Source organism: Peromyscus maniculatus, chromosome 9, assembly GCF_049852395.1.
Source record: "Peromyscus maniculatus bairdii isolate BWxNUB_F1_BW_parent chromosome 9, HU_Pman_BW_mat_3.1, whole genome shotgun sequence".
Lineage (NCBI taxonomy): Eukaryota > Metazoa > Chordata > Mammalia > Rodentia > Cricetidae > Peromyscus > Peromyscus maniculatus.
The window spans coordinates 54,114,117-54,136,586 of NC_134860.1; the positions used below are offsets into that span (position 1 = coordinate 54,114,117).

The 22,470-nt window shown below is 42.6% G+C and overlaps 1 protein-coding gene across 2 annotated transcripts in view; it reads right to left on the reverse strand.

Moving 5' to 3' along the window:
• Positions 1 to 209: 209 nt before the first annotated feature.
• Cpap (centrosome assembly and centriole elongation protein) overlaps positions 210 to 22,470 on the reverse strand; it is a 43,588-nt gene continuing 21,327 nt past the window's right edge. For both annotated transcript variants that reach the window (XM_006993461.4, XM_042284922.2), the window contains 10 exons: positions 21,585 to 21,717; positions 18,147 to 18,312; positions 13,214 to 13,456; positions 10,038 to 10,122; positions 6,533 to 6,597; positions 6,202 to 6,315; positions 3,310 to 3,450; positions 3,150 to 3,234; positions 2,949 to 3,069; positions 210 to 582 (listed from right to left, as the gene is read on the reverse strand). In XM_006993461.4, coding sequence (XP_006993523.2) covers positions 390 to 582; positions 2,949 to 3,069; positions 3,150 to 3,234; positions 3,310 to 3,450; positions 6,202 to 6,315; positions 6,533 to 6,597; positions 10,038 to 10,122; positions 13,214 to 13,456; positions 18,147 to 18,312; positions 21,585 to 21,717 — 1,346 coding nt within the window. In that variant the 3' untranslated portion in view covers positions 210 to 389. The remainder of the gene's footprint in view (positions 583 to 2,948; positions 3,070 to 3,149; positions 3,235 to 3,309; positions 3,451 to 6,201; positions 6,316 to 6,532; positions 6,598 to 10,037; positions 10,123 to 13,213; positions 13,457 to 18,146; positions 18,313 to 21,584; positions 21,718 to 22,470) is intronic.

A 22,470-nucleotide genomic window follows, 5' to 3' on the forward strand; every position in this document is an offset into this window, starting at 1 on the left:
CCTACAGAGTGAGTTCCAGGCTAGCCAAGGCTACATAGTGGGGCCCAGTCTCCAAAAAACAAGAAAAAAGCAAAGATGTTTAAAAAAAAAAAAAAAAAAAAAAAACGTACACAGTTTATAACAAAGTAATAATGATTTTTCTTCCTAATTGTAGAAAGACACATATACTAGAGAAGCTGCTTTTATTTCAAAGAATGTAAAACGGAAGAAACTGTGTTGTAAAACTTTAATTTTAAAAGTCAAACATAATCTTTTACATTTAGACACACACACACACACACACACACACACACACTATATAAATTAAACAACTGAACACACAAGAAACGTACATACTCTGAACAGAAAAACCACTTAGTGTTAGTTCATGATTAATCCCACGAAGATCTTTACAATTCTGTGTCCATTAGAACATTACCATCTTTGTCCTTCACTCTAACTCGGCCAGATGTGTACTTTGTCTCTTGATGACCATTTGCATAGACAGTTTTAACAGTCCCGTCTGGATATTCTCGTCTCTTGAACTGGGCAGTATGGAGCTCTCTTTGGCCATTGTTAAACTCTATGATTTTGTTGCCATCACTGTAAAATTTAAACCAGAATATTTCTTAAAAACTCGATCAACAGAACTAGGCATGGTGGTGGGTACACGACTGTAATACCAGCCCTCAGGAGGCTGAGGGTAGGAGGACTGGGAGGTCAAGACCAGCCTGGGCTACAGAGGCAAAAGCCTGCCTCACTGCCCTGAAATAGGACAGAGAGCTGGAGGTAGTTCAGTGGAAAAAGACTTGCCTGGTGTGCATGAGACCTTTGTTCAATCCTCAGTACTATGGGAGAGTAAAAAGAAAAGAAACACACAACTGGAAGGCAAGCTAAATGTGGCCTTTTGATTCTGGCAATTATTTCTCCTCCTAAACACACTCCTTGGTCCTCTTCCCAATACAATTACAAGTTCTGTCTGCAGTATTTCATTTCAGTTCCAGCTACCAAATTAGCCTTTACATGTGACCATGAAAGTTCCTCTTAATGAATTTGTTTATATTTTTACTATGAAGTGTTTAGCTTTTTTAAATTTTAGATGTGTTCAGCCTCTAAAAAGATTTTCTTTCTTTCTTTTTTTTTTTTGGACAGAGTCTCTTTATGTAGCCCTACTTAGTCTGCAGCTCACTATGCAAAGCAGGCTGTCCTCAAATGCCCTGCAATCCACCTACATCCTTAGTTCTAGGACTAAAGGTTTGTGTATGCCACCATGCCCAACTCAAAGCTGGTCATTGTGTTAAAATTTAGCTCTTCAGGTTCCTTGGGGGAAGGTTGGGATGGCTTCTCTTTTTTTTTTTTTTTTTTTTTTTTTTCACTAAATTGAAGGCCACCTAAGTACTTTGAACAACAAAACAAACTGTCAAAACATGAAAAAATTAACACAAAGACATGTTTGGCATGTTGATGTGACATTCACAATGAATTTCCAGGCTTAGGTTCAAAGTGCCATGACCAATAGAAGCCTGGAAACAAGGAATTCGAAACATAGATGGGCAGGTGTTGCCAGCAGAACGGTCCTGTGCACACAAACATCCACTCCAAGAGTCGATGTTTCTCCTGGGGACCCCCTCCCCAGCACAGCTGCACTTTACCACCCAGGTGATTCAGTGGCACGCTCCATTTTCAGAACCACTGCTCTTAACTAAGATAATACCTGGGATTTGCCTCTGAAAACAAGACTGGCTATGAATTAATCTATGTTGAAGCTAGATGCATAGGTAAATACTTTTTATTTTTCTACTTATACAAAATGAGTAAAAAAAAAAGGTTAAATTTGTTCTAATGTTACTCAGTGTATAGTAGATTTATAATTTCTTTTAAACTATTTATTTGCATGTGTATCAGATTTCTACACTAAGGGGACACTGCAATGACTATAAGAAGTCACTGTACCACCTGAGTCAGTTTTAGCTTTCTTGGCCCATTAGTATTGTAGGCTTCATATTGGTTGGTGTGTTAAATGTTTTCACATCCTAAGTCAAGAGTGGAAAACTCAAAATCGGATGTGGCAGAGCTTCACCAGGGCTGCGATTAAAATAAGAAGCTCTATTTTATCAGGTTGATTATAGTGCACACCTATAATCTCAGCATGTGGGAAGTGGAGTCAGGAAGATCAGAAGTTCGAGGCCAGCCTAAGCTACAAGACTCTGCTTTAAAAAAGCAGACCACATAGAGCTAACTTTCAGAAATACAATATTCAAGAGGGCAAGTGAAGAGTCTGTTGGCTTTGAAAGGTTTGGATCAAATATGTTAAGAGAGTAAACTGTAATAGAATGGGCAGCGAGGTTCAGAAATTAAAAATACAAGCAAGATAGGAAAGGCTAAACAGGACACAGCCATTCAGTGGCTGGGTCAACTGCACAGTTAAGGGCAGCTTTCCCTCTGTGCCTCATTCTGTTTTCAGGGTTCACTACACTTCTAAACAAATTACTACCTCTCTCTTCCTCTCCTGAGTTCTCTGCAGACTCCCTCTAAGTCCTGTAAGCTGACATTGCTTCTAAACTGCACAATGCAAGCATGTGTCTCACCTGTTCTCAAACTGTCTGTGTTCACTTCTCATCCAACTCACTGAAAGTTCCAGTCACTGGTATATTTTGTTTTGTGTCTAGAGGGTGCGTGTACCTTGCATGCAGAGAAAAAGGAGGACTCTGCTTTAGTCCCTTAAGACAAGGTCTCACTAAACTGGAAGCTTGCTATTTGGGCCAGGCTTGCTGACTAATGAGCTTTCAGAACCCATCTGTCTTTCCCCCTTCCCCATCTCCAATGCTAAGGTTCCCGGAACATGTGTCCATGTCTTTCATAGGGTGGTAAGTTCCCATGCAGATCTTCCTGACTGCACAGCAAGTGGTGTTCTCTGCTGAGACAGATCCCCAGCCCCAAATGTTTCAGATGTTTTAACAGCACCATACCGTTGCACTCGGACAATTGTGCCATCTGGAAAGATGCTCTCTTCTTGACCATCAGCAAATAAATTCTTAATGGTTTGGTCAGGAAATGTGATTTCTTTTCTTCCATCTGGGAAATGCTTTTCTGTTTTAAAAATGGTTGTTATCAATATATTTTTTAAAAGAAGGTTAGAATTTAACAGAGTAGGCAAAGTAAGTTTGTACCTATTTGTCCACTTGAGAAATGTAAGACTTCAAGGCCTTCCGGGTATGTGGTGTGTGTGGTCTGGGCAGCAGCATAGTAGTAGACCTGCAAAGACATGTAGTCAAGTCGCCCCTTCTCCTGAGATGATGCAGCTAGAAGCAGCACCCTGAGCATACGTACCACTCTCTCATCCGGCAAGACCTGCTTCACGTCACCATTAAAAAATGTAACGGTGATGCTCTTCCCACCTGCACTCACTTCTTTCCGAGTTCCATTGGGAAACAGTATAACTCGGCACCCATTTTTATAAACCTTTTCTACCTAAAAAGACACAAGGTAATTATCGCTAAGATTTCCTCCTGAGACCATGCAACAGAGATATGAGGAATTCCCTGACTGTTGACACAAATCCAAATTCTTCATAATAAAAAGTAAAACATTTTCTAAAATCAAAAGTAGAGAACACCTTTATTTCATGAGGGGTTATGCTTTTCTGAGTTTGTTGTTGCTATTCATATGCCATTTATTTTAACAGAATCCATCTAAAACAAAACTTCTCCTCATCAACTTGGTACCCTAGAAGAGACTCAAAATATAGCTACTTCCCTTGACTACCCTCCTCAGTCCTCAAGACTAGCCTGAACTTTGGCCTTATCATTTCATTTAAAAATGAACAAGATTAGGGCATATAAAACAGATCTGTCCCTTGGTCACCTCCCCAGAACAAACATCATTTATGTCCTTCTCACTCCTTCTGATCAGCATACCCACTTTTTCCACTTAGTAACACTGGTAAAGCCAAGACATGAACCAAAGAGATGCTTACAGTGTAAAGGCACTTGCTGCCAAGCCAGAGAAACTCAGTTCAATCCCCAGGACCCATATGTGGGGAGGAGAATAACAACTCCTGGAAGTTGTGCTCTGACTCCATTTGTTCTGTGACACACACATGCCCACACAAACAACTATAAGGCCAAGAACAAAGTTGTGCAGGCTGGTAACAGGTCTGGCTCCAGAACAGTATTACAAAGACCAGAGAAGAGAAAGTCCAGGAGACCTTCTACCTCTGTGTGATGTAAGAATGAAGATAAAGGAACGAGATTCCTCCTTTGGAATATCACTAAATGTTCACGCCCCACAGTCCTGAAGCTAAGCACCATCCACAGCTTTCAAGATCAACTCTAGTCACATACCAGAAGAGTCTATTGTATATTTTGTTTGTGTTCTGACAAAGTTTGCCTGGAGATCAGAGGGCAGGGCTAGCCACTAGTTAATCATAGAGGCCAGGCAGTGGTGGCACACACCTTTAATCCCAGGGAGGAAGCAGCAGGAAGATCAGGGAGTTCAAGGCCACCCTGGGCTACATGAGATCGAGACAGTCTAAAAAAGAAACAGAGCCGGCCATGGTAGCTCACACCTTTAATTGCAGCACATGTGGTGGCTCACACCTTTAACTGCAGCACATGTGGTGGCTCACACCTTTAATTGCAGCACATGTGGGAGGCTCACACCTTTAATTGCAGCACATGTGGGAGGCTCACACCTTTAATCCCAGCACATGTGGGAGGCTCACACCTTTAACTGCAGCACATGTGGAGGCTAACACCTTTAATCCCAGCACATGTGGGAGGCTCACACCTTTAATCCCAGCACATGTGGGAGGCCCACACCTTTAACTGCAGCACATGTGGGAGGCTCACACCTTTAATCGCAGCACATGTGGGAGGCTCACACCTTTAATCGCAGCACATGTGGGAGGCTCACACCTTTAATCGCAGCACATGTGGGAGGCTCACACCTTTAATTGCAGCACATGTGGGAGGCCCACACCTTTAATCGCAGCACATGTGGGAGGCCCACACCTTTAACCCCAGCACATGTGGGAGGCTCACACCTTTAATCGCAGCACATGTGGGAGGCTCACACCTTTAATCGCAGCACATGTGGGAGGCTCACATCTTTAACCCCAGCACATGTGGGAGGCTCACACCTTTAATCCCAGCGCATGTGGGAGGCTCACACCTTTAATTGCAGCACTAGTGAGGTGAAGACAGGAATAACTCGGGTAGAGACAGGATTGCCATTCAGTCTGAGGATTCATAAAGATAGGGTACCTATTCAATCTGAGATTTCCTAGAGGTAAGAAGTCTCTGGTGGCTGCTGCTCTGCTTGTCTGATCTTCCAGCTTTCACCCTCAATATCTGACTCCAGGTTTTTATTAAGAATAATTAGGATCTCGAATTTACAATCACTGGTGGGTTACATGCATAATGTTCTCCCCTATTAGTATAGTGAAACAGAAAAATCCTTATCCCCTCACCCTAGCTGCCATCATGCAACTCAGCATCGTGTGACTTATGTTTGTGGTGATGGTGTAAGCCTATGCTGACAGTTACAGAAAAGTACGACACAACCGAGTAAAGCTCACACTACTTGGTAACAGAAAACAGTTATGTGCTGGTTTGTGTGCTTTCTGCACTATGCTCTTACTTTAGAGCATACTCCTTACCTGAAAGAGTTTACACAAACCCCATACTATGTGTTTATATCACCACTGTCTCCGGTGCTTCCGCTCATATTGTATCACTTTGTTCACCTAGGCCCTCAGAACAATAGCTCTACCATATACGTACCTGTGCTCACGAATATATAGTCATACATAGACATGGCATGCCCCAGGCCTGAGTGAGGTAGATGATCTCATTTAGGTCTGTGTAAGCACATTCTAAGAGGTTCCTATGATAATATAATCTGTGACAATGCAGTTCTCAAAACAGGTTCCTGTTAAGTGGCTCTCTTTTCAGAGTACTGACTCTGTTTAATGCATGGCTATTTGTATTGTACCATATTCTTTTTTTATGATTTATTTTTATGAGAATTGATCAATGTTTTGCCTGCATGTCTGTCTGATAGTATCAGATCCCCTGGAGCTGTAGTTACAGACAGTTGTGAGCTGCCATGTGGGTGCTGGGAACTGAGCCTGTGGTTCTCTGGAAGAGAGCCAGTGTTGTTAACCACTGGGCCATCTGTCCAGTACCAACACATTCATTATTTTAAATGAATATGTTTTACCTTTCCATCAGGATGATTGATTTCTCCCTGAATTTCTTCCTCTTTTTCCTCTTGGTTTTTATATTCAAGATCTGGGAAGTTCACTGGTTCACGAGGCTCTCTGGACAAGGCAGCCTAGAAGACAAGATATTTTAAGCAGTTACAACTGTACCTACTAAATTAAAGGCCAGATTCTAAAATTACATGATTCTATGTCCAGCATTTGTTGTTGTATAACATTTACAGTGTTAAATAAAACCCCTCCTTTATACCTGATTTAGAAACTCAACAAATCCATTTCAATCCTGAATACGGTACATTCACATATTTAACAATAATAAAAAAGATTTACTTGTCCTTTATCCGAGCTGCCTAAATCACGAGGAGGCACAGACTTGGATCTTCGAGGTGGATTCCCTGTTAGAATGTAATTGTCAGAGTTAGTTTTAATACTTAATGAAATAATTTATTGGTCCAGTAAAATTTCCTTTGGAGGCCAGTGTGAGATGGCTCAGCAGGTAAAGCACTGGTACACACACCTACACCAGACACAGCGTCCCCTATACTGGTGCTGTTTCGCTTATTTATGTGCATGTGGGAATCTGTCTGCATATACATAATGCACTCGGGCATTCAGGTACCAGAGGAAGCAGGAAGAAGGCATGGGATCTCCTGGAGCTGGAGTTACAGGCGGCTGTGAGCGACACAATGTGGAACAGAACAGAGTCCTCTGAGAGCAACAGGTACGCAATCACTGAGCCATCTCTCCAGCCCATTACACCAGGTAAAGCCCCGATCTTAGAGGTCCCAAACTGGCAGCATTGGCATTCCACACAGTAATGGATTTAGAAAACACTAACATCTGAAAGGTTAGCATATGGAAGATGGCAGACGAGACAGAGATAAAAGGAGACTAAGCCACCAGTGGGCCAGTGGTAGCCAGGGCTCTGGTGCAAGCAGGGTGTTTGCTGTCTTTGGATGGGACAAAGAACGGCATCCTTTACTTCACAGGGCAAGTGTGCACACTGTATTTTACACCTACAACTGTCACATCATTTCTAACCTTTACCGCCACCAGAGCGGAGATAATTCCCCCTTTTTACAGGTGAGCAATGAAACCAAGGCTGAGGGGATAAATTACCAGATCTATAAGGCAGAACCAGAATCAGAGCCCTGCCAGCTCATTACATACCAAATTGAACTCTGTTATAATCTAACATGAAATTGAACCCTCTGACTACCTGCCGCTGGACAGATCAAGGAGACAGGAGCATGCACAGATTTCTAGGTGCAGGCTCATCATCATCTGCAGTACTGTACAAGACACACATGACATAAGAGGGAGAAAAGAAAACAGACAGCAAGTGATGCATGGTGTGTGATACTTTGTGTTCTGACAAACAAAGCTTGCCTGGAGATCAGAGGGCAGAGCTAGCCACTAGTTAACCATAGAGGCCAGGCCGTGGTGGCACACACCTTTAATCCCAGCACTGGGGAGATGGAGACAGGCATATAAGGCAAGTGGAGACAGGACCTGGCCCATTCAGTGTAAGGATTTGTAGAGATAAGATGTTTCAGGTAGCTGGCTGCTCTGCTTCTCTGATCTTTCAGCTTTCACCCTCGATATCTGACTCCGGGTTTTATTTAATAAGACTAATTAGGATTGCAGTTCAGGTGCAAGAACAGCCAGATTCCCCAGGTGGTGTGGTTCATAACCTGGTAAGGGAAAACTTAGAACACAGGAGGCTAGAGAGGTGGCTGAGCAGTTAAGACCCGGATTCAGTTCCCAGCACCCATATGGCAGCTAACAACATTCTGTAACTCTAGTTCCAGGGGATCCAATGCCCTCTTCATGAATACATAGATGCAGGCAGGCAGAACATCCATACACATACTTTTAACAAAACAGACATCATGCAGGAGAAAAGAGGCCCAACAACATTAAAACAATTTGGGTTAATCAAAAGAGATCATTAGCTTCATGGCAAGCTGGGCTAACCTAAGCTATGTGAGACCCCATCTTTTTTTTTTTTTAAGGGTTTGACAAGCAATAGGCTGAGAAAAGATATCTATGATAAAGGTAGGTCAGAATGGTTAAAGTTCTAAATAAGCTATTTTCCAAAGAAATCCATGGCTGAAGAGATGGCTGAGCTGAGTATACACCTGCCTTCTATATACATGAAGCCTTGGTTTCAATTTCCTGTAACTGGGAGGAAATCCATATAGCTAACCAGCAAAGGCAATAGTGTTCGATATATTTAAATAATCAGGGAAATGCAAATTAAAACGATTACAAGAGTTACACACTTAACCTGGTTAGCAAAAATTAAAACCTGACAGCACTGAATATTGGGCAAGTGTGGAATCAAGTACTTTGCTAGCTGTTGAGAGTATAAAGTCGGGGCTAGAGAGGGTTAGCAGATGAGCATGCACACTGCCGGAAGTGACACCTGAGTTCAATCTAGAGGACCCACGTGGAAGGAGAGAACTGACTCCTACGTGTCTTCTCAGTTCACATGTGCAGCTCCCAAACAACACAATCTAGTAAGAGTGTACTAGCATGTTTTGATACACTCTAGTGGCATTAAAGATAGCAAGGGCTGGCCTAACTGGGTAATTGATAGCTATGTGTCTAGAAAATGCATGTGTCTATTCCAGATACAGAGAAGAATGTCCATGGTATTGTTGCAGCACACACTAAGACAAGTGAATTCGTTCAAGCTGGAGAGACAGCCCCACAGTTAAGAGGACTGGCTGATTTTGCAAAGGACCTGGGTTCAGTTCCCAGTATCCACATGGCAAACTTATAACAACTACAGAATGAAACAGTGTAAAACAATTTTATCGATTATTTATTTATTTATTTATTTTGGTTTTTCAAGACAGGGTTTCTCTGTATTTTTGGTGCCTATTCTGGATCTTGCTTTGTAGACCAGGCTGGCCTTGAACTCACAGAGATCCGCCTGCCACTGCCTTCCAAGTACTGGGATTAAAGGTGTGCGCCCTGGCGCCCAGCCAAAATTTATCAATTTTAAGGGCACATGTAGGTTTTTTTCTTTCTCTTTTCATTTTGTGTGTGTGTGTGTGTGTGTGTGTGTGTGTGTGTGTGTGTGTGTGTGTGTGTGTTTCTTTTTCTAATTTTATTTGTATTTTTTTTAATGTATGAGTGCTTTGCATGTATACCTGCAAGCCAGAAGAGGGCATCAGATCCTATTATAGATGATTGTGAGCCACCATATGGTTGCTGGGAATTGAACTCAGGACCTCTGGAAGAACAGCCAGTGCTCTTAACCTTTGAGCCATCTCTCCAGCCCAGGGCACATGTAGTTTAAAAGAATAAACAAGCATGGAATGCTATCAGAAATTATCTGAGGAATAAGACCTATACAGAGACCCTAAAACAATATACCCCCTACACACAGGGCTCAAGTTTCTCTAGGAAACTCATGATGGGGTAGGGAAAGGCTACACACAAGTGTAGGCTCCAAATAGAGAGTGTGCTCAGGAAGAGCACTCAGTTCTGACAGCTCGTCTCACAGCTCAATGAATACATGCATATTTCCTGGCCTTTGTCTTGTCTTTTCTCTAAAATTTAACCATTACAGTTCGCCCAAAGTATAAATGAATCCATTTCCTTTACCAGTTTGTTTCCTAACTCCTTTTGAAACAGAGGAACTAAGGCAGCAGCTTATATGCTGGTGATGCAGAGACTCAAGATCATTCGTGTTTAACTCCTTGATATAATCCTCTCTCCTCCTGCTGCTCCCATCCACCTGCTCTACACCAGTCTCACCTGAGTACCACTCAGCTCAAATTCTCTAAGTTCTGAAATATAAAAGGACCATGCAGCCTCTTACCTTGTGCTGGCAGATACTTTTTCTTATATTTTCCTACTGGGGCTCCCGAAGAAACATGACTCTTTTGAAATTGAATAGATGAGTTCTATAATAGGAGAGATAATTTTTCAATTGTTAGTCTACATTTCATGTCACTAAGTAAAATTTTAAAAAAAGTTAAGAGCTGTTCATCTGCACTCTCACTTACCACAGTAGGCCAGGTAAATTGGTGGCTGTGTAGGAATGAACCACACACTACCTCCCAACTCAAGACACAGAACAGCCTCTTTCACAAGCTGCCCTCTTGTCCCCACTGGTTGATGAGGCCGCCTGACACTCCCCCATTCCCAAATCTGTCCCCAATACCAGCATTGTCAGGCTCACCCCGCCAACAATCTGAGCTCTGTCTGGCCTCAGCTAGGATAATCCCAGAAGCTGCCACCATCAATTCTAACAATACCTTCAATAAACAGGTGCATAAATCACAAAGATTTAGACTGGGGTGTTCCACCAAATAGATGGCCAGGTATCTCTTTAAAAAGTCAGGGTTGCTTCATAAAATGGTAAAGTATTTAAAGGCTAGGAGGCGATGATTTCTACAGCTCCTTTGAACTGCTTTGACCACACAGAAAGCATAGTGAGATATTCAGAGCAGTGACAATTTGGGGCTTTATCACACCCCTCCTTCATCTCCTCTCCACTGGGAAGCTTCCATGATAAAGTACTGTAGAGGACAAGCAAATGCCTCTTCCAGGGTATTGTATCCTGTCTTTCCAGATCATTGCTCTAAACTCTCACCCAGTCAATGTCCACAGCCTAGAGCACACAGGTCCTAACAGTCTGTTGATCGATACATGTTTGCTGTGTCCTCCACCTTCAACATCTGATACAGCTTACATTTACGGTTCATAATAGTCACTCGCACACACTGCAAACCTCCATCCTCCTCCCCTGTGCAGTAGCATTCACCTTTCAACAGCCCAACTCTACATCAAGAGCTCAACAGCAGCCAAGGCCAACAGTTAGCATTCAGATGCACGTCTCCCCCCATGTGGCTCCCCACATGTGGCCCCCACTGCAGCCTCAGAACAGCCCTCCTGCTGTCCTAGTTCACCTTCCGTTGTTGTGGTAAAGACCATGGCCAGAAGCTGGGGGGGGGGGTCCCAATCACATTCATCACTGAGAAAAGCTAAGGAAGAATTTAAGGTAGGAGAAACGGAGGCCGAGATCATGGAGGAAGACTGCTTACTAGCTTTCACTTAATGGCTTGCTTAGTTGGCTTGCTTATACTAGCCAAGACCACCTGCCCAAGAGTAGCCAGGCCTACAGCAGGCTGGCCCCTCCCATATTAATCATTAATCAAGTAAACTTGCCTATAGGCCAATCTGATTGAGGCATCTTCTTAACTAAGGTTCCCTTGTTCCACATGACTATAGTTTGACCAGTAATACCTCCCTAAGACCTTTGATTTCTACTCAGACAACTTCCCCACATCTACCTTCTGCCTCTTCTTCCACCCTTTCAGCTCAGGTGAGTGTGCTCCTGTTTCCCTGAGAAACAGCTTTAGGGGACTTCCCACCAGCTGCCATTATGCATCAGCCTAGTCTGGGCTTGCCTCACAACAGACTACATCTGGCCAGGGCCAGTCCTATCTGTTTTAGGATGCTGCCTGTACTATTCACTGCTCCTTCCTAGGTAGTGTCTTCTTCATTGAGCCAGACAGGTATGCTCCTTTTCCTATCTAAAATATCAAAATCCTTACACACCAGCCACTACCCCAATCATTTCACCTACTATCAACAACTAACTCTACGGGGCTATTATACTCTGCCCATATCTTCACTCTTCCCACGTCAGCACTCCAGGGAAAAGGGTCTTTTTTAAAAAAACAAAAACAAAAACAAAAAAAAAAACAAAACTTATGAATGCCTGGCCTTAGCTTGGCTTGTTTCTAGCTGGCTTTTCTCAAATTATCCCATCTATCTTTTGCCTCTGGGCTTTTACCTTTCTATATCCCTCTCTTTACTTCTTACTCTGTGGCTTGCTGTGTAGCTGGGTGGCTGGCCCCTGGAGACCTCCTCTCCTCCTGGAAACGGTTCTTAATATATTGCACCATTCTGGGCTTGGGAATAAACTGGCCAATTTAGTCCTCCACAGGCACAGCAGGCCCCTCTGAATCTCAAGGTACTCTTCCTTCCCTTGGCTCTGGACACTATGACAGCCTTCTCCCTCCTCACTCTCTGGCCAGTCACCTTCCTCACCTTATCACTAAGCCAGTTCTTCTCCACCAGTGCCTTATGAAGCACAAATTCTGAAAGCATCGAGGTGTCATCTCCAACCTGCACTTCCTCTACACAATGGCTAGGAGCCCTGTCATGTCCACCTCACCATTCCTGTACACCATGGTGGTCTGAATAAGAATGGTCCTCGGCCGGGCGGTGGTGGCGCACGCCTTTAATCCCAGCACTCGGGAGGCAGAGGCAGGCGGATCTCTGTGAGTTCGAGGCCAGCCTGGTCTACCAAGTGAGCTCCAGGAGAGGCGCAAAGCTACACAGAGAGACCCTGTCTCGAAAAACCAAAAAAAAAAAAAAAAAAAAAAAAAGAATGGTCCTCATTGGCTCATATATGTGAATACTTAGTCCCCAGTTGGTGGGGCAGTTCAGGAAGCATTAGGAAGTGTGGCCTTGTTGGAGGAGGCAAGGCTTTGAGGTTTCAAAAGTCCACACCATTCCCAATGAACTCTTTCTGCCTCTTGCTTGAAGATAAGGATGTAAATTCTTAGCTACTCTTCAAGCACCATGCCTGCCTGCCGCCATGATCCCCTCCATGATATTCATGAACTTTTAGCCCTGCAACCATGAGCCCCAAATTAAATAAATGCTTTTATAAGTTCCCTCGGTCATGATGTTTTGTCACAGCAAAAGCAAAGTAACTAAGACAAGAGGTAAACTACACATCATCCAAAATTCCCTTCCTGGACAATTAAAGTTGACGTTGGAACTGCAATGCTTTTACCTTGTGCAATTATCACCCCTGAACACTTCCTGACTTTTCAGTCTTGTGACAGTCCTCCTGGATTTGTTAAACACCAACTTCTTACCCTTTGGATCCAGCACTCCATTTCCTGGCTTTAGAGTTTAAATGTACAAACATTTCCAATCACCGTGATTTGGCAAAACCAACTCCCCCACACTTACCATGGAGTCATCCTTTTTTGTAGCTGTCATATGCTGGCAGGCCTTAGGGCTACTCTCAATGGCTTCTGCTCTCTTCCAGGCATCCAGTCGGAATCTTTCCATTACCTTTATCTCTTCTCGGAGGTCTGTATTCTCTTTGACTAGCATTTCTATCTGGCTTCTGAGGCGACCATGCGCACTTGACCATTTTGTCTCCTTTCTTTTCAAATCTTCCTGTAAATCTGTTATTTGCTGTTTCAAAGCCTTTCAAAAGAAAAAGTTACTAGAATTAATGTAATGGGAGAGGAGATGCATCAATAAAACAAAATGCCAGCCCACCACAGACAGTAGGAGAGGATGCCTCGTCAGTCAGTGACACTGGGTTTTTCAGGAGCTGGGATGTGGAGGTCAGGTCAGTCTCACCTTACATTGTCAACAATTAATGAGAAGCCAGGAGAAAACAGAGGCAGCATTGAATGTGGCATGAGGGAACACAGCCTAATAACCTAACCACTTCCTAAAGCAGCAGTGAAGACAACAAATGACATGAATTCTTGAACAGAAGAAGACTGAATCCACAGTCAAAGCCACCCGCCCTGAAAATAGACTGGTGGAAGTCCACGAGGAAGGCTGTCCGAAGGTGCTGAGTTACCTCAATTGACTGCTCCAAATTACATTTTTTATTCAACACCCCACCCCCTTCTCACTACTGCACTTGACTAGCTTTAAAAAAAAAATTATTAGCACGGCATGATAGTGCACACCTTTAACCCCAGCACTAGGGAGGCAGAGGCAGGTGGGTCTCTGAGTTCAAGACTGGCCTTGTCTACACAGTGAGTTCCAGGACAACCATGGCTGTTACACAAACCCTATCTCGAAAAATAAAAAAATAAATTAATGAAAATAAACTAATATTAAGAAAATGATGGAGGAATGTGGCTCAGTGGTAGGGTGATTGCCAAGCATGCACAGGACCCTGAGTTTGAACCCCAGTGGCACAACAAGGAAAGAAGGAAAGAAAGAAGAAGGAAAGAAGGAAGGAAAGGAAATAAACAAACAAACAAACAAATAAATAAATGAGGGGCTGAGAATGGAGCTCAAAGACAGAACACTGGCCTAGCATGTGTGAGATCCTAGGTTCAATCCCCAGTAGTGAAAAAAAGAAAGAAATGAGTTGTTCTAGGTGGAGTAAAGGAAGCAAGTGAAGAAACCACTAGACTTGGCGATGAACAAAACAGAAATGTACACCTAGAAATCAAGACTAAAGTCAGGAGAGGATGTCATCAGTGGTCTGGAACTATAACAAAGAAGCTCCGAGAACAGCACACAGCAGTCCACCAAATACTATTGGCAGGCTGTTGTTTTGACTAGGGAAGACCCAAGAGCACACAGTGACTGAGAGTTGAGCTAGGATTATGATGGCCAGCAGAGGAAGGCCTTCTTATCAGATGTTTCCCAACAGAAGGGAAAGTGCTCATCTTGTACCTGGAGACTAGTGCAGCAGGCTCACCTCACAAGGCTGAGATGTGGCTTTCATGGACTGCCTAATTAGTGTTAGTACCTCTATTTCATAACACTGAAAGGGAAAGTACACTGTCAAGTTCACTCTGTGAAACCAGTATTACTCTGATACCAAACCTATACAAGTCCACAACAAAAATTCATTTTATGTAGTTTCAGGCCCCATCTTGGGGATTTCAGGATACTCAGTGCTGAGGATTGAGCCCTGGGATTTGAGCATGGTAGGCAAGTGCTGAGTTACATCTTTAGACTTAAAAATTCTCAATAAAAGTATATGCAGACCAAATTAAATACTTTAAGGCTATACAACATGATCAGGGTGATTTCATTCCAAGGATACAAAGATGGTTAAACATGCAAATTAATAAATGCAATACAATACATAAATAGATTCAGGGACAGAAATTACGTGATCACTTCAATGGATACAGAAAACCTTAGACAATATTCAATATCCTTTCATAATAAAAGCCCTGAAGAAACTAGGAACAGAAGCCTAGAGCAATAAGAGAAAAGTGATAGAAATAAGGAACAAGTTCAATTGTCTCTCTGTGTAAGTAACATGAACCTATTCTTAAAAACCCTAAAGTCTCTAATAGAAGCCCCTGGGATCTGATGCAGTCAGCAGAGTGACAGGCTATATAATCAATATATATATTGATCACTAATTCACTAAATGCATTAATCCCATTAATCACTAATGGGAACTTGACAGAAATCAAGAAAACAGTCTCAGTTACAACAACTTTAATATATATTTATCACCTTTAATCCCAGCATTCAGGAGGCAGAGACAGGCAGATGAACTCTGTGAGTTCAAGGCCAGCCTGGTCTACAAAGTAAATTCCAGGACAGTCAGGGATACACAGAGAAACCCTGTCTCAAAAAACCAAAAAGAAATAAAAGTGATATAGAATGTAGACATGCTCTGTAGTTACTGCCCATCTCACTGCCTCCTTATAGTGCAATAAACCTTTCTTTCTTTTGAATAAAGGTAATATATATTTCCATTATAAGTGTATGAAAAGAAGAAAATCTTTATTTCACCCTTGCTCTGACCACTTAAATCTTCCTTTACTATTTTTCCTTAAAATTTTTATTACATTAATCTGTGCCAGAAGGCATGTGCACAGTCCAGGACAACTTGCAGAGTTCTCTCTCTCCTTCCACCATGTGGAACTTGGCCATCTAACTGGCTCCCACAGAGGGTTTTTAATGCCTTTTTCAAAGGTAGGTGGTTATAGCTGTGTAGAATTAACTGGGGTCCTCTATTCCAGCCCAGGTCTGCCTGCCTGTTTTGGGGCCAGTTCCTGTTCCCATGGCTCTAGAATATGACATCAGGTACTTCGGTACTTCCCATGGCTCTAGAATATGACATCAGGTACTACGGTACCTCCCATGGCTCTAGTATATGCCATCAGGTACTTCAGTACCTCCCATGGCTCTAGTATATGACATCAGGTACTTCAGTACCTCCCATGGCTCTAGAATATGACATCAGGTACTTTGGTACCTCCCATGGCTCTAGAATATGACATCAGGTACTTTGGTACCTCCCATGGCTCTAGAATATGACATCAGGTACTTTGGTACCTCCCATGGCTCTTTCTGTCTAGGATTGCTTTGGGGGTCTTTTGTGCTTTCATATACACTTTAGATTTTTTTTCCCTATTTCTGTGAATAATGTCATTAGGGACTGCACCAAATCTGAATATTGCTTTTGGTAGTTCGGACATTTGACAATATATTCTGGTGACCTGAGTGTGGGAAGTCATCTTATTCTCTATGTAGTCCTGGCTGTCCTGGAACTCCCTCTGTAGACCAGGCTGGCCTTGAACTCACAGAGATCCTCCTGGCTCTGCTTCCTGAGTACTGGGATTAAAGACATGTGCCACCACCGCCTGACTAAAAATTCTATTTTAAAGGGTGATACAGAAGCTTAGTGGGGGTGGCGCACGCCTTTAACCCCAGCACTAGGGAGGCAGAGATAGCGGATCTCTGTGAGTTCGAGGCCAGCCTGGGCTACAGAGCGAGATCCAGGACAGGCACCAAAACTACACAGATAAACTCTTGAAAAACCAAAAAAAAAAAAAAAAGATAGAATTTTTAACAGAGTATCAAAATCTAACCTATTACACTAATAAACTGATGCACCAGAAAGTAACAGCACTTCCCCTTACTTGAGTAAACTAATAGCATCAAATACCTAGAGGACTAGCTACAGTGGTGTGCACTGTGATCCCAACTACTTAGGAGGCTGTGGGATCTCAAAGCCACTGTGGGCCGTGCAATGAAAGCCTGTCTTATAAATAAATACATAATAAATAAAATAAAGCCATAAGTAATATTGGTGTGTGGTAGCTAATGCTTCAGGTGTGCAGATGAGATGACATTTGTGCAGATGACATAATGACATTGCCTCAGGTGCCATGCGGCATGAGAAAAGAAGAAAGCCAAGGCTGGACCCCACAGCACTAATATGAAAGCAGAAAGTGAGCCCACATTTTATGCAGGAAACAATGAACAGCCATGTGAAACTGTGGTGTTGAGAAGTAGAGGTGTTAAAGTCGAATATATCTACTAGGTTTTTACACTTAGCTAAATGAGTTTCTTTAGGAAGCTTCGTATGTGTCAATGTATAGATATATCATCTGATTTTCCCTAGGTTTATAGTTCTAATAAGAAATGCATTCATGGAGCTGGAGAGACGGCTCAGTGGTTAAGGGCCCTGGCTGCTCTTCCAGAAGACCCGGGTTAGATTCCCAGCACCCACATGGTGGTTCACAAACATCTGTAACTCTAGTCCCAGGGAATATGACACCCTTTTCTGATCTCCAGGGACTGCACATATGTAATGCACATACATTCATGCAAGCAAAACACCCACACATGTAAAAAATATATAATGATTTTTTAAAAAGAAATGCATTCATTCTTTTCAACTACTGTTTTCCTCTGATCATGCCCATGTCCACCTCTGAGACAGGGCACTAACTGCCCTGTCATTTTGTAAGTTTGGGAACTAAACCTCTAGTTAGTATATGGACATAAATACTGTGAATGAAAAGCAGCAGCAGCAGTCTGTGGGACAGGTCAGATAATAGCACCACACTGAACTGGTGCCCAGCAGTTCTGGCCTCTGCGGGATCTTTGCAGGAACTGTTAGTGAGTAAGGGACTAGTGGTTGGACCTCAGAGTCAATCGAGAAGATGTTCTGATGCATGTCACAGATGCCCAGTCCTCTCCCCACCCACCCGCTTCTGAGATAGGGTTTCACCCTGGAGCCGTTTCTACCTCAGCTCTCTAAGAGCTGGAATTAGTGATGCACATGATACCCAGCTCACACTGTTTCCAAAACATCAAATAACTCTAATGGGTTTCTTCCAAGATTGCCGTCTGTGTTCACCCTTGACAGTGGTGTGGAGCCGAATACCTGTATTTCTTCCCACTCCTTTTTGTCTGGAAATGTCCTCGCCGCTGCTGTGTACTTTTCAAAGACTTTGCGTTCCTTCTGCAGTTTCCGTGCCTCCTCCTTCCTGAACTCTTCTATTCGGGCCAGTTCTCTTGCCTTTTGTTGCTCAAAGTCAGCAATTTCTCTCCTACAGTGAACACGCCACAGTGTCATGGGACAGTCTCAGTCTGAGATCCACGTGTACCCAAGTGTGATGGCACACACCTTTCCTCCTGGCACTGGGGACAGTCTCAGTCTAAGATCCACGTGTACCCAAGTGTGATGGCACACACCTTTCTTCCTAGCACTGGGTGGCACAGAGTGGATACAGGATCCCTTGAGTACAAGAGAACTTAACACTAGCCTGAGCAACACAGTAAGACTTCTGACTCCAAACTAAACAAGTAGGCCTGATGCTAAATCCTAAGGCCCTGATCCCCAATGCTAAAAATGAAATAATAAAATAAATGCCATCAGAATGGAACCCAGGAGCCAGGCGATGGTGGTGCACGCCTTTAATCCCATTTAATCCCAGCACTCGGGAGGCAGAGGCAGGTGGATCTTTGTGAGTTCGAGGCCAGCCTGGTCTACAGAGCGAGATCCAGGAAAGGCACAAAGCTACACAGAGAAACCCTGTCTCGAAAAACCAAAAAAAAAGATTGGAACCCAGGGCCAGCCTGAAAGTTACTGGTCCAAGTGACTCTACCTACAGTCCACTGGCCTCCAAGATCAGCCAGTACACTTTGTCTACCAGTCATTCAACAAGAATCTACTAGGTAGCCACTGTGAATCTAGAAAGCAGGACACCACAGCCTCTCACACTGCAAAAACAGACAACAGCAGAGCCGGCAAGATGGCTCAGCAGGTCAAAGTGCTTGCTTGGCGCACCAATCTGACGACCTGAGTCGGACCCCATGGTGGAAGGAGAGAACAGACTCCTGCAAACTGTCCTCGGACCACATCAGCTCCATGGCATGCATGAGCCTTGCACAGTCTCACATATACAACACATACATGACACACACACAAATCATAACAAGTAAGATAAATGTATGAAACATTAGAAGCAGTTAGGAGAAAGCCAGGAGGCAGGAGGTTATCTCTGAACCACCCCATGTGCACAAGTGTGCACACATATACACACATGAACATACAAAAAATAATGTAAAAGTAATTGTTTAAATAAATAAATGCAGAAGATTGGAGTGCACTAACAGTGTGCTTAAAGAGCAGGATAAAGAAGATATTTAAGAACGCCCAAGACTCAGAACCTGACACCTGGGCTGGAACTGGGACCAGTTAGTTATCCAATACCAAATGGTCAGCCCTGAAAACATACATACGAGTAACATTATACAGACCGAGCTGGTTAGATTTAGGAATATACATGTATATGCATATACATATATGAAAATAATAATGAAAAAAGAGGCCATGAATTTGAAAGAGAGCAAGGAGGGTATATGGAGTGTTTGGAGGGAGGAAAGGGAGGGAGAAATGTTGCAGTTAAACTATACTCTCAAAAACAGAAAAAAAGAAAGAATGCAACCTACCTCTAGGTGAAGACATACTCTTGTCTCCTCCCTCAAGGGTTAATCTATACACCCATTTGTCTCCTCCCTCAAGGGTTAATCTGTACACCAATTACACACTACCCAGTTGTGCAACTATAGAAGGTGTGAATGGAAGACTGCCACACATGGGTCCTCTGAATTCGTGTAGTGTTTGATTAAATTAGTTGTGAGAGTTTTAAGGTACAGCTTTAGTGTTACTATAACTTTATAAAATAAAATTTTATCAAAACTATATATATATATATATATATATATATATATATATATATATAGTTACAATATACTGCTTTTGCCCTTGGTAACTGCCAACATAAAATCTGGATCCAGTGACCGAATGTGTACAAATGCATTTCCTATAAATGCTGGAGTTTGAGGTGTCTGCTTGGCCACTGTACAAAGTAACGAAGTGGTGAAATTAAAAAGTATGCCTATGACTCAGAATACATTACAACTTGTACTGTATGTTCACAGCATGAATACCATGATAACCCCATGGTTTAACAAAAAATAGAGTTCCCTTCTACAGCAGACATAAAAGCAAGATGACTAAGTTGATATAAATGTAGCATGTGTGTCTATAAAGGGTTAATCAGGTTCATTGATTTTGGAAGATCTGACTGAATACCCCTGGGTGTTTAGACTTTGGGAATGCATACAGTTAGCTGATCAGAAGTCTTCACTCAATATAGTAAATAAATGCTGCTGTTCTTAGTCACCACACCCAGATCTGTTCATTTATTTATTTTTTAGCGGTAGTGGAGACTGAACTCAGGGCCTCACATTTGTATATTCAGCCACTGACCAGCCTTAACTACATAGGAACACTCAAAATAAAGACAGAGAGAGAGAGAGAGAGAGAGAGAGAGAGAGAGAGAGAGAGAGAGAGAGAGAGAGAGAGAGAGAAGGTGAAGATAGATACTGCCTAGACATAGAATCAGACACACAAAAGAAAGACTGTAAACATATAAACAAGAGGGAGAAGCAGAGATCTCCTCAGTGATGCTCATGCCAACCAAAGAACACTTAAGGACCTGCAGCCACCAGAAGGTGGATGGGTAACAAAGCCCAGCTGATGGTCTGGACATCAGCCTTCCAGCTTCTAGAAACACAAATTTCTATTAAATTACCCAAGTCACAGGGCTTTGTTACAACAGCCCTGGGAAATGAACTTGCTAGCCAATGTACTTCATAACTACAAACTGATTTTTGAATTTCAACTTATATAATCTTACAAATAAGAATTTCCCTTTAATGTATTTGGCTAAACTGGGTCATTTTGTTTAATTAAAAAAAAATATTTTGAGGCAGGATTTCATGTAATCCAGGCTGGTCTTGAATGAACTATAGTTGAGGGTGACCTTGAGCTCTGATCTTCCTGCCATCATCTCCCAAACCCTGAGGTTATAGAAGCGTGGTGTCACACCTCAAGTTCATGGGTGCTGGAGATCCAAACCCAGGATCTTCAGGCATGCAAGGTAATCATTCTAGCACCTGAGCTATATACCCTTAATTAAAAATATATTGATATAACAGAAATTTGTCCTCTTTTTAATTTATATTTGTTATTTATCTTTATATTTAAAGCCGGGCGGTGGTGGCACACGCCTTTAATCCCAGCAGAGCCAGGGAGGCAGAGCCAGGCGGATCTCTGTGAGTTCGAGGCCAGCCTGGACTACCAAGTGAGTCCCAGGAAATGCACAAAGCTACACAGAGAAACCCTGTCTCAAAAAACCAATAAAATAAAATAAAATAAATAAATCTTTATATTTAAAAGTGATCAAAACTTCTAACATAGTCTTAAAGAAACAAATCATTGTATTTTTTCTTCTCATAGATAAAAACTTACCTCAGTTTTTCCAAGGCACTTTCTCGTTCAATTCGAAGTTTAGCTAACGATGTGTTCTCAGCTTTAAATTTTTCTATTTCTGATTCCAGTTCAATAACTTTCTCTCTCAAAACCTGAGATCGAACACTGTCACCTGTAAAACAGATGATAAAGTCTGAACTTTCCAGGAGGCTTACAACCGACCACTTAGCCACTGTGAATACTGTAGCCAAGAAGGTTTGTCACTGAACCTGGTGTCACACTGCATAGGGGACAAAACAGAAGACCTAGCTCTCTAAAAGAACCAAGGTAGACTGCTGCATGCCTGCAATCTTGGCACTCAGGAAGCACAGGCAGGAGGATTACTGTAAGTTCAAAGCCAGCTTGGTCTACATAATGAGTTCCAGATCAACAAAGGACTGATATTGGAGGTTTAAAAAAAAGTTTAAATCACATCTTTTAAAAAACTAGCAAATACAGACTATGAATAATTAACATGAGATCTTAAGGGATAATCAATAACCAAACCAAAATGTAAGCCTTATTATTAAATTATACCAAAGAAACACAGCTGGACAGACATATACCTGTAATCCTAGCACTCTGGAAATGGAAGGAACAGGATTGCAGGTTCAAAGGCGGCTTGGAGTACATTGTGGGAGCCCACAACTGACTCAGTTTCCCAGTTTGAATCTGAAGTCTATTCTGAGTCAATAGAGTTCAAGCTTGTTTGCTCCAAGGCTGTGAGAAAGTTCTGATTAGCCTGCAGAGTCTCCTTGAAGGGCTGTGAGAAAGTCCTGATTAGCTCACAAGAAGGAACACACTATCTAACTAGATGCAGGCTGCTGATGCCAGCCGGAGGTACATTGAGATAGAAAATGAAACTGCCTGCTCCTTGACGCAAGCC